This window comes from Colobus angolensis, unplaced genomic scaffold (assembly GCF_000951035.1).
Source record: "Colobus angolensis palliatus isolate OR3802 unplaced genomic scaffold, Cang.pa_1.0 Scaffold134, whole genome shotgun sequence".
NCBI lineage: Eukaryota > Metazoa > Chordata > Mammalia > Primates > Cercopithecidae > Colobus > Colobus angolensis.
In genome coordinates, this window is record NW_012114422.1 from 6,705,499 (window position 1) to 6,721,826 (window position 16,328).

Genomic DNA, 16,328 nt, shown 5'->3' on the forward strand with positions numbered 1-16,328 from the left:
TTGCCACTCCTATTCAACACAGTATTGGAAGTTCTGTCCAGGGCAATCAGGATAGAGAAATAAATAAAGGTATTCAAATAGGAAGACAGGAAGTCAAATTGTCTCCATTTGCAGAAGACATGATTGTATATTTATAAAACCCCACCATCTCAGCCCAAATTTCCTTAAGCTGATAAGCAACTTCAGCAAAGTCTCAGGATACAAAATCAATGTGTTAGAATCACAAGCATTCCTATACACCAATGACAGACAGACAGAGAGTCAAATAATGAGTGACCTCCCATTCACAGTTGCTACAAAGAGAATAAAATACCTAAGAATAGAACTTACAAGGGATGTGAAGGACCTCTTCAAGGAGAACTACAAACCACTGCTCAAGGAAATCAGAGAGGACACAAATAAATGGAAAAACATTTCATGCTCATGGATAAGAAGAATCAATAATGTAAAAATGGCCATACTGCCCAAAGTAATTTATAGATTCAATGCTATCCCCATCAAGCTACCACTGACTTTCTTCACAGAATTGGAAAAACTACTTTAAACTTCATATGAAATTTAAAAAGACCCTGCATAGTCAAGAGAATCCAAAGCAAAAAGAACAAAGCTGGAGGCATCATGTTACCTCACTTCAAACTATACTACAAGGCTACAGTAACCAGAACAGCATGGTACTGGTACCAAAACAGATATATAGACCAATGCCACAGAACAGAGGCCTCAGAAATAACACCACACATCTACAACCATCTTATCTTTGACAAAACTGACAAAAACAAGCAATAGGGAAAGGATTCCCTATTTAACAAATGGTGTAGGGAAAACTGGTGAGCCATATGCAGGAAACTGAAATTGGACCCCTTCCTTACATCTTATACAAAAATTAATTTGACATATATTAAAGACTTAAATGTAAGACCTAAAACCATAAAAATCCTACAAGAAAACCTAGGCAATACGATTCAGGACAGAGGCATGGTGCAAAGTCTTCATAACTAAAACACCAAAAGCAATGGAAACAAAAGCCAAATTTGACAAATGGAATCTAATTAAACTACAGAGCTTCTGAACAGCAAAAGAAACTATCATCAGAGTGAACAGACAATGTAGAGAACGGGAGAAAATGTTTGCAATCTATTCGTATGACAAAGGGTTAATATTCAGAATCTACAAAGAACTTAAACAAATTAACAAGAAAAAAACAGAAAAAAAACCCTTAAAAAAGTAGACAAAGGATATGAACAGCTGCTTTTCAAAATAAGACATTTATGCAGCCAATAAACATACAGAAAAAAGCTCATCATCACTGGTCATTAGAGAAATGCAAATCAAAACCACAATGAGATATCATCTCACGCCAGTTAGAATGGCGATCATTAAGTCAGGAAACAACAGATGCTGGAGAGGATGTGGAGAAATAGGAATGCTTTTACACTGTTGGTGGGAATGTAAATTCGTTCAACCACCGTGGAAGACAGTGTGGCGATTCCTCAAGCATGTTGAACTAGAAATACTATTTGACGGCTGGGCATGGTGGCTCACACCTGTAATCCCAGCACTTTGGGAGGACAAGGTGGGCAGATCACAAGGTCAGGAGATTGAGACCATCCTGGCTAACACAATGAAACCCTATCTCTACTAAAAGTACAAAATTTTAGCCTGGCATGGTGGTGGGTGCCTGTAATCCCAGCTACTTGGCAGGCTGAGTCAGGAGAATGGCCTGAACCTGGGAGGCAGAGCTTGAAGTGAGCTGAGATCACGCCACTGTACTCCAGCCTGGGGTACAGAGTGTGACTCTGTCTCAAAAAAAATACTTGACTTAGAAATCCCATTACTGGGTATATACCCAAAGGATTATAAAGCATTCTACTATAAAGACACAGGCACACGTATGTTATTATGGCACTATTCACAACAGCAAAGACTTGGAACCAACCCAAATGTCCATCAATGATAGACTGGATAAAGAAAATGTGGCAAACATACACCATGGAATACCATGCAGCCATAAAAAAAGGATGCATTCATGTCCTTTGCAGGGACATGGATGAAGCTGGAAACCAAACCATCATTCTCAGCAAACTAACACAAGAACACAAAACCAAACAACACATGTTCTCACTCATAAGTGGGAGTTGAACGATGAGAACACATGGACCCAGGGAGGCGAACATCACACACCGGGGGTTCAGGGTGTGAACCCTGTCGGGGGTTCAGGGTCTGGGAAGGCACAGCATTAGGAGAAATACCTAATGTATGTGATGGGTTGATGGGTGCAGCAAACCACCATGGCACATGTATACCTAGGTAACAAAACTGCACATTCTGCACATGTAACCCAGAACTTAAAGTATTAAAAAAAAAAAAAAAAATTGTAGGCACCACACAGAAAGCATCTCTTTTCTTAGGCCCAGGATAGCATAGTTTCTCTCATCCTGAATTCTAGGTTTCTCATTTATATACATTTATTGGTAATTTACATTCATGTGTGTGCATGTGTGTATTTGTGTGTATGGCATATATGTATGTGTGTATATGTATATATAGGCACTACTTTTATTTTATTGCGAAAAAGAATACTGAATAACAATATTCTTGAACATATTTCCTCATGCACATGTATGAAAATTCCAGTAGGGCATACATTTAAAAATAAAATTTCTTGGCAATAGACTCTGCAAATCTTTAACTTTACTAAATAATAGCAACTAGTTTTGCAAATGGCTGTGTCAATTTACACACCCATCATGAGTCTATAGAGGTTTATGAATTGTTCCATATCCTCACTAATATTTGATATTGTATAATGTTTTTTTCAATCTCCTGAGAGGAAATAGCTCTCCAGGTATTTTGACCATTTTTGTTGTATTGTCTTGATATATATTCTAAATATTGTCATTGTTTTCACACATATTGATTACATTGTACAAGTCTGTGATTGGTCTCTGATAATGAGAAATTTTCATATTTTAACATACCTGATTTTTTTCACTTTTTCATTTGTGGGTTATACTATTTGCATCTTGCTTAAGAAATTCCTTCTAAACTTGAGGTCATTTAGACAAATTCTAAATGTTTAAAACTTTTGTATTTAAATCTCTGATAAATCTGGCACTGATTTATTTGTTGTGGGTGTGTGTATGTGTGTGAACTAATTGCCTTACAGAATTAATTAAAATGTCCATTCTTTCCCTCCTGACTTGTTCTATAATATATCACATATGTATAAATGGTTCTGCGTTCTCTACTCTATAACATTGTTTTACTTTCTATACCCACATCAATACCATACTGTTTTAATTACTACAGCAATATAGTTTTTATATCTGCCAAGGACTATGCTATATTCCAGGGGCACAGCAGCGAATAAAACAAACAAACAAAAAAATTGTCTGCTTTCAGGGAGTATAAATTTGAGTAGAGGACATAGTTCAAATAAACAAGGTTAATAAAATGTACAGTATATCTTAATAAAAAATAAGAAGTGAAAAGGGAGTGTTAAGGAGAATAAATAAAGCCTGGAAGGGAAGTGTTATGTCAGTGATGAAATTCAAATAAGGTGACCAGAGAAGGCAATACTGAAAAGAGAAATTTTTAGTAAAAAGATGAAGGAATAAAAGGAAATTTCCAGGTAAAGTGAATAGTGAACATAAAAGCCCTCTTGTAAAAGCATAGCTGAGGGCTCCTGGGTTTCTGGAGCGGAGTGGATGAGGGGGTGAGTAGTAAGATATGATGAAATCAAAGGAATACAAGAAAAAAGTCCTATGAGCATATAGGGGATTTAGTTTCCAATTTCAATGAGGTGAGAAAACCCTGGAGGGTCCTAAGCAACTTAGACAGTTAACTCTGCATAATGTCAAGGCCATGAGACAGGTAGAATCCTCCTCTATCCTGTGCTAGGAAGGAAAAAAGGACTAGGAACAGGATAATGCTAGACAACTCTCTGAATGACTATACTGTCCAGATAATGTTCTACAATCATTTGTGTAAAACTGTAAGAGGAGTTTGTTTTGTTTTGTATTCTTCCAAATTAATCTTGAAGTAACACTTGCTAGGTATATAGTATACAGCAACCTCTGGGGAAAAAAAAAAAAAAAAAGCAAACAAACAAAACCCCCTTATCTCCATGCTTACCCCTGGTAATTTTAGATGTATAATCCCAATCATTATCATGACAAATGCCATCATAAGAACTTTATTTGAACAAATATGTAGAAGTGACATGGATTTATTGCCTAAAAAGATTTGGGAACAAATTTCAGAGTATTCGGCTAAAACAAAAAGGACATAAATAAAAATAATTTTCAAGCAGTAGAATAAATTTTAGGCTGTCTCTAATTTGAGAAATAATTTTGAAAAATAAGAGAAGTCTATAAACAAAACCTTTTAGTGTAAAATTTTGAATCAGAGAAGGAGAAACAATGGTTTAATTACATGAAAAGTAGCTACATTGGTAGTAAATAGTGATTTTTCTTTGAACCCTGATTAGGCATTGAAGGAAGCTTAACAATCTCATATTTGTGCTAGAAAAATTTGAAAATTTTAAGTAACAGTTGTCACTCGAAATCGTACTTACGTAAGCACTGCGGTACTTCACCACTCCAGGTACCATTCCCTACGCAGGTCAAAACAGCAGGGAAGGATAGCTCATAGCCTGGAGAACAGATGTAGCTAATACTAAAGCCCCAGTCGAAATTTGTTCCTTCCAGCCTTCCATTAGAGATCTGGGGAGGAGTTGGGCACGTAACAGCTGCAATTACATTAAAAATAATTAGACACAGCTGTTGAAATATCCTGAGTGTTAAAGATATAAATAAATATCATTAGAAGAAGCATATGTGCTAATTTAACCTTTGTGAGGACAATACGTTGTGACATGTTTTATTCTCCCAGTAATATTCCTGAGACATCCCTGGAAATGATCCCTGTAGGATGCAACTTTTTCTTGGCAACATAATGGCTATCGGTTGTCAGAGATTCTTACAAAATAGCAAGCTGTTTGACATCTCAGAGAAGGCAAACAGAGACTGACCTTCAATCTAGTATACTGTAAGTGATAAATTATTGGTTTTATATAAAATTATTTTCCAATGACCTTTAGACAGACAAGACTTGGGTTACTTGGCTATATACAGTATCAGCATCTTAACCATGGAATTTGAAGTAGTTCTGTGACATTTTTGAAAATGCAGGTCATATATCTTATTATATAATATTCCAAGTTAGTTCCCTTAATCACTTAGATTCATATGTTACAACTTATTATTATAGGGTTTATAAATGCATTTTAAATTTTTTTAAAAATGTATTTTGTTTAAATTGTTTTAAGTTATCTTTAAGCAAAGACAGGTTGGATAAGATAGAGATGCAAGGATAAGGAAGCGTATCAACTTCAAAATCTAAATATTAGGAATGACCGTAATTATGAGGACTAAAAACATATATGAATAACTTTTTACAGTTGAGTAATATCTAATTCATATCAGTATGAATTAATAAGTGTATAGAATAACATCTAAAATATAAAATGTCTGCTCATATATTTTCATATACTGTGTATTTATAGTAATCTGATACAGAAACTTAATAATCAATGAGGAAAGACAAACACATTGAAATTATTAATTTTGTTAGATTATAAGTCAGTAAGATATTAAACTATTAATTCACAAACATTTAAATAGAAAGCTAAATGAAAAATCTTAATTATTAAAAATCTAATTATTATAAAACAATAAGTTGTCTGACATTGCATGTATAGTATTCTACAAGTAATCATAAAAATTGGCCAAAACATTTATAAAAATATTTCCAGTGGAAAAACAAACAGCATAACGTAGCAAATGTATGCCTGTATTGACTAACAGATTAATTCTAGATTGTATTATATGAAAAAACAAGTTTTCCCATTATTTAAGAAAAAGTACAGTTCTATAATTCAGGCTGGCTGTTCTCAAATTGTGGAAAGTATTTTTCCCCATCCTTGAATGACTTGATCCAAGTGGATGAGCAAATTACAGTTACAATTCATCAAGGTTATATTCTTTTGAAAATATTCATCAATTAATATAAATAACAGTGGTGAATGTGGACATAATATTTTATTTCTTTTGGTTACATTAAAGCTTATTGTCATTACTCACAATAAGATATAATGTTTTAGTCAAAATATTATTTTAAATTCTATATATTAAAATAACATTTTTAAAAAACAGCCATTTTTAGTACTAGAAAAATAAATGCAACCTTGAACTAAAAAAGTTTATTTAAACATACTTTAAATTTGTATATAAAAATAGGAAAATATGTACTGGTTACCATTTTTAAATGTTGAAGAAATCATTATCATACCTCTGCAAGTTGGCATTACTCCACTCCATGTGCCATTAATTGTACAAGTCCTGATTCTGGAGCCATTCAATTCCATCGTGTAGCCTGGCTGGCACATGTAAGAAACATTTTGTCCAACCACATAATCATCTCCATATCTCAGTCCATTGGCTGGTATACCTGGGTCTCCACAACTGATTACTGTCAGTATTGGATTAGAAGAGCAGATGGTTAATGTGGCATGTATTTAATGGAGAGGGGTAGTAAGCATATGGCATACTTAATGTATAAGCAGGAAAATTAGTTCTCATGTTCATTTTAAATCGTAAAACATCAGCGTATTTAAACCACATACTGGCAACTCCTGATTATGATCAGGTATGCTTCTAACAGATTCCACACATATGGTTCAGAAACTGTCATTTAGCCCCTGAAAAGGCTAGGTTAATATGTCATTATGTTGTAGTGAATTTGAGCAGTAACCTCTTCTAACCTTCACTGTAAGACCACACAGAAAATAACCTGCAGAATCAGATTTCTAACATAATACATGAAATCCATATTCCTATATATGGCTACTGAAATATCTAATTTATCAGGCATGCTGAATGGAGAGCATATTTTCTGCAGTGTCACTCAGAAAGACAACCCCCAGGAAATTGCAACCTTCACTCTGGAATGTGCTTGTTATAAGAAATGCAGATGTATGAGGGACCATCCCATCCAAGTCCTTCACCAATACGTGATGGTGCTTCCAGGCCCAAATAGGGACTGTCACTGCTCTGTTCTGCCCCAAGACTCCATTAATATATCCAACTCTGACCATCCCCACATTTGCATTCAATCCCTAAAAGGAGGTAGGACAACAGTGTAATGTGAACTTCTCTTTACTGGTGACACAATGGATGACCAGGGTGGAGGGTGTCACGTTATCCAGAGGAGGGATGGAAATGGGGAGGCCATGCAGGGTCAGGGGCACCAGGTTGTCAGAAGCAAAAGGTCTAGACCCATCCCAAGGACACAAGAAAGAAGGCAACAAGGCAGACTGCACATGAACAGAAGCTCCAAGCCCTCAGCATATGCTCCACTGTTCCAGTGGACTTCAATTACAAAACATTGATTTGAAGATAAAATTATTAAGAATTTTGAGACAGTTATCACAGAGCACTAAACTATAAGCAGAAGACTCTTCCGAGCATGAAGTTCTATGAATTGCACTGGCCTCATGCCCGTGAGTGTGAGTACATATATAATATTATCATTTCTTTATAATGCCACCCAAAATGTTTCAGAAAGACTTGAGACAGTTTAGAAACACAAATAACAATTTTATTAAAAATGTGTTTTGTTTAAATGCAAACATAAGATTCAAACATAACAAAGATTATATATGTCACACAAGTACTAACTGTTTTAAGGCACAGGATTTAAGCATAATTTGGGCAGCAAATTGGCTAAAAACTTTTTGGCAGCTAAGAAAACAAAAAGTACAAGTTACACTTTATTTTCTGGAGATAAAAAACTGTAGTGTACTTACATGCCTTTTAGTCTGCTAAATCTTTTGGTTCATAAAAGGGTAATTTCTCCAGGTAAATCTGGGCTATTCTCTCTCTCTCTCTCTCTCTCGCTCTCGCTCTTGCTCTCGCTCTCTCCCTCTCTCTCTGTCTACTCCTTTTTCTCTCTTCTTAAAATTCACTTTTCCCAATATTTTGGAGATCCAGGATTAAAGACTAAGAATGAATTAAGGCATGGAAAACCTTAATAACACCTTAGTTACATAGTATTTATTATGTTACCATTAAGAATTATTAATGTCAAGATTCCTTTCATATTCTGTTGATTCTAAGAAGTTTTAAGATTATGAAAATGGCATTTAAATTAAAGAACATCATTCAGAGCATTCAACCTCATAACTTTTGGAGCCCTTAAGACAGTTTGATGAAATTAAACTCTTTGAGTGTTTCTTTCTCAATCATAATAGAGTTTTGTATTCAGGACTGCTTTCTTTGCTATGATTATTGGGGAGTAAAAAGATTTTTTTTTTAATGATACAACTGAGTTGGACAGAAAATCAAATAATCCTACTCATTTACTGACAATATGTTATCTATTTTTACAGTTTAAAAATTTACAACAATGTAAAAATGAGTATAAGCCTTGAATATATTATTTTTTAATTTTATATTTATAACCAAGGTTTTTAACTAGGAAGAGGAAATTAAAGAGAACACCTATAAAGTGTCATTATTTTCTGGGCAGTGCTTTCCAGATTGCATTAGAATCTTGGCAAGGAGAAACAGCCAGCCTGGTCATAGGGCACATGAGCTGAGATGCAGCCACCAAAAGAGAGGGCAGACCGTTTATTTTACAGATGCACGAAGAAAGAGTTCTGCACATCATGGCAGCACCATAAATGAAATGCCTGACAACAAAAGCTTTAGAAGGGTTTGTCCGGTGACTTTCTATTGAAGCAAAGGATGGTCAAAGAGGCAGTTACCAAGAGCAACAGTCTTTGTAAACAGCACCTGCTCTGCAAGTCAATTCATTCACTACTAGCTTGTTTTCAGCAACAACCAAAAAAAGACTTTTGGTTTTTTCAGGAAAAAAACCTTAGAATAGTAACTCTTTAGGCCTTCACCCGAAAATTCAGAGATATCGTCGCATGACAACAAATTCAGAGATACCATTGCATGATAAGAAGATCATCGACCTTCTTAAACACACATCTCTCTCACGCAAACACGCCAATAAACTCCATAAAGGCAGATATTTTGACTCTTGTATGCTGTTTTCTTAAGAGTCTCATGTAGTGTGTGATTCATCATAAGAGATTAAATATCTGTTTGAAGGATAAATAAATGAATGAGTATGTAAAGGAATCATTAATTTGTCAGCTGAAATTCTCAAAAACACATAAATTATTTGAAAGATCTGAATTTGTTTTGTGGGAGGTTTCTCTTTGGCCTATATGTAATTGATACCCATCTGGCATCATTTATGATAAATCCAAGTAAATAACCTCTATGCTACAAATAAAACATAATTGTGGTAATTCTAGTTAATCTATGCCGCTTTAAAACTACTTTCTCTTTTAACTTCTTATACAAGCATTATAAATGTGCATTATAAAATCACATTACTTTTTATAAAATTCAGTTTTTCATTCAATATGTAATGGATATTTTTGCATGTAACTATTAATACACATAGACAAGTATACCATTTTAATGGCATATTAATCCCATGCAATATAATTTATGCAACCAAATCCCTATGGAATAGTGTTTGAGTTATTCCATTGTTTTTCTATTACAGACAATGGAGCAATGAACATGCTTGTTTGAGCATCATTACACATATATGTGCTCTGCCAGATTTCTAGCTTCAAGACCAGAACAGTGTTCTACTGTAGCAAAATGAAGTTCCAGAAAGATGGCTAAACCATTCCTCTCATAATACTTTTGATTTTACATAATCTCCATATTCAAAAGTTGGTTTCTTCTTTGGATCTCAAAAGGTAGGGTTTCTCTACCTTAAGCTTGAACCTATTGACAATTTCAGTCAAATAATTCTTGGTTGTGAGGGGCTGCTCTCTGTGTTGTAGAATGTTCTGCGATATATCTCTGGCATCTACCTGCTAGATACAAAAGCACACCCTGCCCCTGCACTGTGACCATCAAAAAGTATCTTCAAACATTTCCGAATGTCCCCTGGGAAGCAAAATCCTCTCTGGTTGAGAACTGCTGCGCTGAGGAATAGCTCACACTCCTTGAAGAGATTTAGATTATTTTTTATCTTCACTTCACTCAGTTTTATGCTGGAATATCCCCAGCCCTCTCTTGTGTAAGACTAACCCCATCTTCCTGACCTGTCCTCTATTGGAAAAACATCTTTGAGAATTTTCAGATTTGTGACAAAAATTCACTCAGGGGCATTTCTATAGTGGCTATTTGGAAAAAGAAGACTTAGATTCATTTATCACCTGGACCTGATTAAATATGGTGTCCTTAGCCCAAAGGAACAAGACTTCCCAGATGCAGGGTGCTGGGCATTGGTAATTTTGGAAGCAGAAGTCCAGTCAGTTTTCTAAAAATATCATCCAAGAAAATAAATAAGCACATGTCTTTTTAGACCAGAAAGCTAAATCTTACTCCACTTGGCAAGCCCTGCCTCAGCACTGTTTGTGTCTCCTTCGCAAAATACCATATGCACTCTGTATATGATGGGCTTTAGGTAACAGAGGTGGTACTGCCTGTTAGACATTGAAAACTAAGGATCCTCTTATAATTAATATCCCAAAGCATTTTGTACTGACAAAAAAAATGTATTTTTGAAAGAGTAATTACATGTACTTACTATATCTTCTCTCTGTGTCTGAACATCATAGAAAATAACTTCACTGCATTTTTAATCAAGGTATTGATTTGAGCTATCTGGTATTATGGCAAATATGTTTTTCTTCTAGTTTGGTTCAGTTCTGTGCATGTTTCTTCACATTTATAATTCCTCTGTCAAAGTGTGCATAACATTTGAATGCATGATCTTGATTTCAAGATACAATATTTTACCCACCCAGGAGGCAACTAGTTATTCTGAGGAAACTTCTCCTTCCACCACTGGTAGTGGGCTTAATGAGGACATGTCTGGAATTACAAACAACGAGTGTTGAGAAAAGGGAAAAGATTTTGCTTCTGAGGCATACTTTTAGAGGTAGATTAATTAGACTTGCAATTTCCCAACTCATGTATAGTCTGAAGCCAGTTGAATAACAGCAGGTAGAATTTAGATGAGTAAAAGTTTATGCTTTTACCAACATCTCTACTATGGCCAAGCATAGGGGAATGGAGACTTTATCATTATTATTACAGCACATGCATTCCAAAAATGTTTATAAAATCATTGAAATGAACAAGGAAAATCACAGCTGACACATTTCCACATTTAATTGAACTAGAATTTCTAAAAATCAGAGGGGGATGTGTGTGTGTGTGTGTGTGTGTGTGTTACTGCTGGACAGTCAAGCAAATGAAAAGGTACAGTTGCAAATAACTCCAGTGGGAAATTCTCAAAGGTCAAAAATGCTTGGAATGCCAGCGTTACCTCACCAGTCTGTGAAATATTAGGGAACAGATACTTTACCGACTGAATTCTGTCTTCTCAGTTCCTGGCAAAGTGACCAATGACAGTAAGTTTTGTTTAAATTATTTTTTATTAACTGAATCTATAAAAAATCCAATTCCATTATATACTAACAATTATCTTTCTACTTTATTTTTAAAGGTATTTTAGAAAAGCAATTGCTCTAATATAAGTTAAAGATTTTTGAAAAGCTAAAAATTGGATTATTCCTCTGATTTTTCATTACTCAGGAGGAACTAATTGCCCAAGGATAACTAGCCAAAGTAAAAAACAATCAAAAACCTCTTAAAGTGACCAAAATATTATGATCAAAAGGTAAAAAGAAATCCAAATAAAATTGAAGCCTTTATATTTTGTTTTCACCACATAGTTTAACTATATTTTAAGGACATTATTAATTTTCTCAAGGGCCTCTATTTATTCTTTCATACTCAAATCACCCTACATTGAAACATTTATCATATAATCAGTATTGCTTATTTTCTCTCTTTGAACCAATACTGTCATAAAGCTAGTAGATCCTCTTTGTCAGTGATTATGTATGAGATTCAATGAGCACTCTTGCTCACTTGCTTTGAATCATCACATTAAAATATCTCATCTCTTGTGAGATCTGCAGACTTATTTATTGACTTACATTACATTTGCTTTGTATATCTGACAAAAATATCATTGATAATAAATAGGAAACTGTAATGTTAAACTGAAAGTATTGTTTAACAAAAACAAATTTTACAAATGGTTGTTTCATTAAGAAATGATATAATTTTGCAAAATCCAAATTGGTAAATGCAGAGAAAACAGAAATTAGAAACTTTTTAGAGAAATTGGTTATAAATTAATGAGACATTTTCATATGCCTTATTACCAATGTTCTATTTATTATAGTATGTCATATACATTTGGCCATTGTCGTAAAGACAGAGAATAAAGCAAGAAAACTAAATGGAGAAAAATATAGAAGAAGAGATAAAAGTATACTCAAGAACATGGATTGTTGAGTGAAACAGACTTGGGTTTAAATCTTAGATTCTACAGTTACTAGTTGTGTTCCCATGGAAAAGAAAGTTGTTTCCTCTCTAAGGAACCATTTATTTGAATGTGAAATAAAAAGGATAATAGTGTATATCTCATAGATTTGTTGTAATAATGCAGATAATTATGTAAATCAGCACAAATATGAACAAATGGTAAGCACTCAATAACAGATATTATTATTTATGAGAAGAAATAAAACAATTAGCATAAAAGGAATAAAGGCTTTGCTTCTTTAGTGCTATGGTTTTAATGTGTCCTCAAAATTCATGTGCTAATTTAACCCCCAATTCAATAATATTAAAAGGTAGGGACTTTAGGAAGTTATTAAGTCGTGAGGGCCCTCTCCTCACGAATAAGGTTAGTGCCTTCTGAAAGTGTGGGAGGGAACTATTAATAGCTAGGCCCCTTTTTGCTCTTTTACCTTCTGCCAGTCAGGGCATAACATGCATCCCTTTTATCATGTGAGGACATAGCAACAAGGTGCCATCTTAGAAGCAACAAGTAGCCCTCACCAGACACAGGATCTGCTGGCACCTTGATCTTGGACTTCTCAGCCTCCAGAATTTTAAGAAATAAATGTTTGTTCTTTAATATTTACCCCCTCTCAGGAATTTTATTATAGCAGCACAAATAGACTAAGACATTCAGGTTTTCTAAAAATTGCTATTAAGATGTTGGTTTGAAAAGTTCAGCTACTTTAAAGTTTTTGCATACCTCATTAATTTAATTCAAATTCATACAGTAACTGGGATACCTCATATAATTTATTTCAAATTCATATAGTAACTGGCATATAGTAACCATAAAATTTATAAAGTCCTGGCATATAGCAACCATAAAAATTGTGTCTACAAATGCAATTATAACAAATCAAAATTTATTAAAAACATATTTACACTTGAAATTAGCCTTCTAGTGGGTATAGATAATAATTAATATGAATGGAAAATTTCATCTATGTATGTGAAATACGGATGAAATTATTGTTTAGTGTTGAGCTCTGCCAGTAGTTAGGAAATGCTTTAAATGCTTTGATGCCTGAGTTTCTTGATCTAGGCAATGTGAGTCTAGGACAATCCCCAAAATAATGTGATTCTACCAATCATATATTTAATTTTACTTTCGTTGCAAATTAATGAGAAGGTTCTAATTTAATTTGATCACCACATATAAACACTATCACTATGCTAGATTCTTTAATTATAGAAGTTTAGGCCATTTTAATTTCTACTGAAACCTCTCTCTTTGCTTCTTTTGGGGGGTTTTTCTTTTCACTTTTTGTTTGGATTGTTAATGGGGTGTTAGTAACTTTTTGCCTACGAAGTAAATAAACTTACAAATTCTCAGCTTTTAGTTTAATAGCAGTTCATTGTTGAAAAGCTAACAAATTATTTTACTCATTACAATATTTCCCTTTGAAGAACTGACAGAGAAAAACAAACTTTCCTTATACTTTTCCTATGTTATTCATAATCAATCTGTCTTGAATCAAATGACTTTTACATTCCTAAGGAAAAATGAAGACCATTCAATAAAAATGTCAATTTAATTTTCCATCACAAAAATAGGAATGTTTATTTATTTTTACTTTACTAAAATTGGAAGACAGTTATAAATAAAGATTGAGTTATTTACCCATAAATAAACAAAATTGTTATTCATTAAAAAAAAGAAAATGTTCCTCAGAATATTTCTGTTGCTCTTAACTATTTTCATTATTTCACTCTCTTCAATAATGAAAACATTGAATATGCCAGAACCTATGTGCTATGTTAGCCACACAATTGTAAGCCCTATCTGCAAGTAGTTTAAAATTGAGTTGGAATGGTAAATCACGTATACTGATAACTAATATAAAATTTGTCTATTTAAGTCTGCCACCAACAATTTACTGAGTTGCTGTTATTCATCAGGTACTATGCTCTACCATAAAGAGTCAGTGAAATAAACAGACCCAGTCACTACTGCTCTATAAAGTTTACAGTTTAGTGTTATAGGTAATAGACAAAAAAACAAAAAACAAAAAAAAACAAACAAATAAAAACAAACAAACAAAAAAACTATACAGTATGGAGACATTACTTTTAGCTAAAAAGGATATGAGGAGGAAATGCCCTGAGGTGTTTTGCCAGATGTTTCACATGACCTGATACTTAAAAGGTGGATAAGAGTTTTAAAGGCTAAGGTGGGATAGTGTTAAGTTGTTCCCTATTGCAAAAATGAGGTCTAAGTAAGTAAGAGGAATTCTACTTTCTTTCAACATGGAGTAACAAGGAAGAATTTACCTTCCATTTGAAAGAACCAAAAAAAAAAAAGGAAAGCGTGTATTTTTTTTTTTTTAAAGAAAAAATTTCAAAACAGTGGACATCAGGCAACAAAGCACAGTGATTCTTGAGTGACAGGAAATAAATTAGATGAATCCCCTGATTGCCTCATGTTACTACCTTAAGAGAGTTTCAAGTCTGTGGCACAGGGAAGAGGATCCTATGCAGAGCCCAGCAGACTCCTTGAGTTGAGAAGATGGATTTGAGAGTCAAGAGAAAACTGTACAGGTAGAGTTTATGGGACACAGTACCAGAGAGAACATTGACAGATAAATATCTCCAGAGATATAGGAAGGAAACTCCTTAAGTAGTCAGCAGATTTCTGATCAGCTCCTGAGGAAACTGCCCAAGGTTTGAGAAAAAACTACCCCAAAAGATGAGATGTAACAATATCTGGAGCTGACATGGAGTCAGGAATGCCACTTGTCATACAGAATTCTATACCCAGCAAAAATATGTTTTTTAAAAAGTGAAATAGAAACATATGCACACAAAGAAAAGCTAAAAACATATCATAAGTAGAAATGTACCATAAGAAACATTTAAAGTCCTTCCAGTGGAAGAAAAATAATACCTTATGCAAATATGTATCTACACAAAAAAATTACAGCACTTGAAGTAGTGATGACGTATATAAATAAGATTTGTCTTACTATTTAAATCTTTTGAAGAAATAGTTGACAAATTAAAGTGGTTTAACACGCTGTGTGGTGTTTTGGTGTTTGTAACATTTACTAAGTAAAATGTTTGACTACACGAGCATTTTCATAAAGAACCTGGCTCCATTGTGATGCTTCAAGTTCTACCTCCCCATTCCACTTCTACTCCACATCTGGGCAAGCCAACAAGAAAGTCTGCTTGCTTCCCTCCTTTGGCATCAGCAGGGAAGTTCAAACCATGCAAACGCTGGGACACCCACAGGAACTTTTCCCAAGTTCCTACCACAGACCAAAATAAAAATAGCGAAACTATATATATAAGTACATTTTCACACTGCTGATAAAGACATACCCAAGACTGGGTAATTTATAAAGAAAAAGAGGTTTAGGCTGGGCACGGTGGCTGTCACCTGTAATCCCAGCACTTTGGGAGACCAAGGCAGGTGGATCACCTGATGTTGGGAGTTCGAGACCAGTCTGACCAACATGGTGAAATCCCGTCTCTACTAAAAATACAAAATAAGCTGGGCATGGTGGTGGGTGTCTGTAATCCCAGCTACTCAGGAGGCTGAGGCAGGAGAATCACTTGAACTCAGGAGGCAGATGTTGCAGTGAGCCAAGATTGTGCCATTGCACTCCAGCCTGGGCAACAAGAGCGAAACTCTGTCTCAAAAAGGAAAATAAAAAAAAGGAAAAGATGTTTAATGGACTCAGTTCCAAGTGGCTGGGGAGGCCTCACAATCATGGCAGAAGGTGGAAGCCACATCTTACATGGTGGCAGGCAAGAAAGAATGAGAACCAAGCAAAAGTGGAAACCCCTTATAAAATCATCAGATCT

General features: G+C 34.5%; 1 protein-coding gene across 2 annotated transcripts in view; it reads right to left on the reverse strand.

Annotated features, from left to right (window-relative positions):
• The window catches only part of CSMD3 (CUB and Sushi multiple domains 3), a 1,254,780-nt gene that overhangs the window by 36,997 nt on the left and 1,201,455 nt on the right, over positions 1-16,328 (reverse strand). For both annotated transcript variants that reach the window (XM_011934353.1, XM_011934352.1), the window contains 2 exons: positions 6,352-6,531; positions 4,577-4,750 (listed from right to left, as the gene is read on the reverse strand). In XM_011934353.1, coding sequence (XP_011789743.1) covers positions 4,577-4,750; positions 6,352-6,531 — 354 coding nt within the window. The remainder of the gene's footprint in view (positions 1-4,576; positions 4,751-6,351; positions 6,532-16,328) is intronic.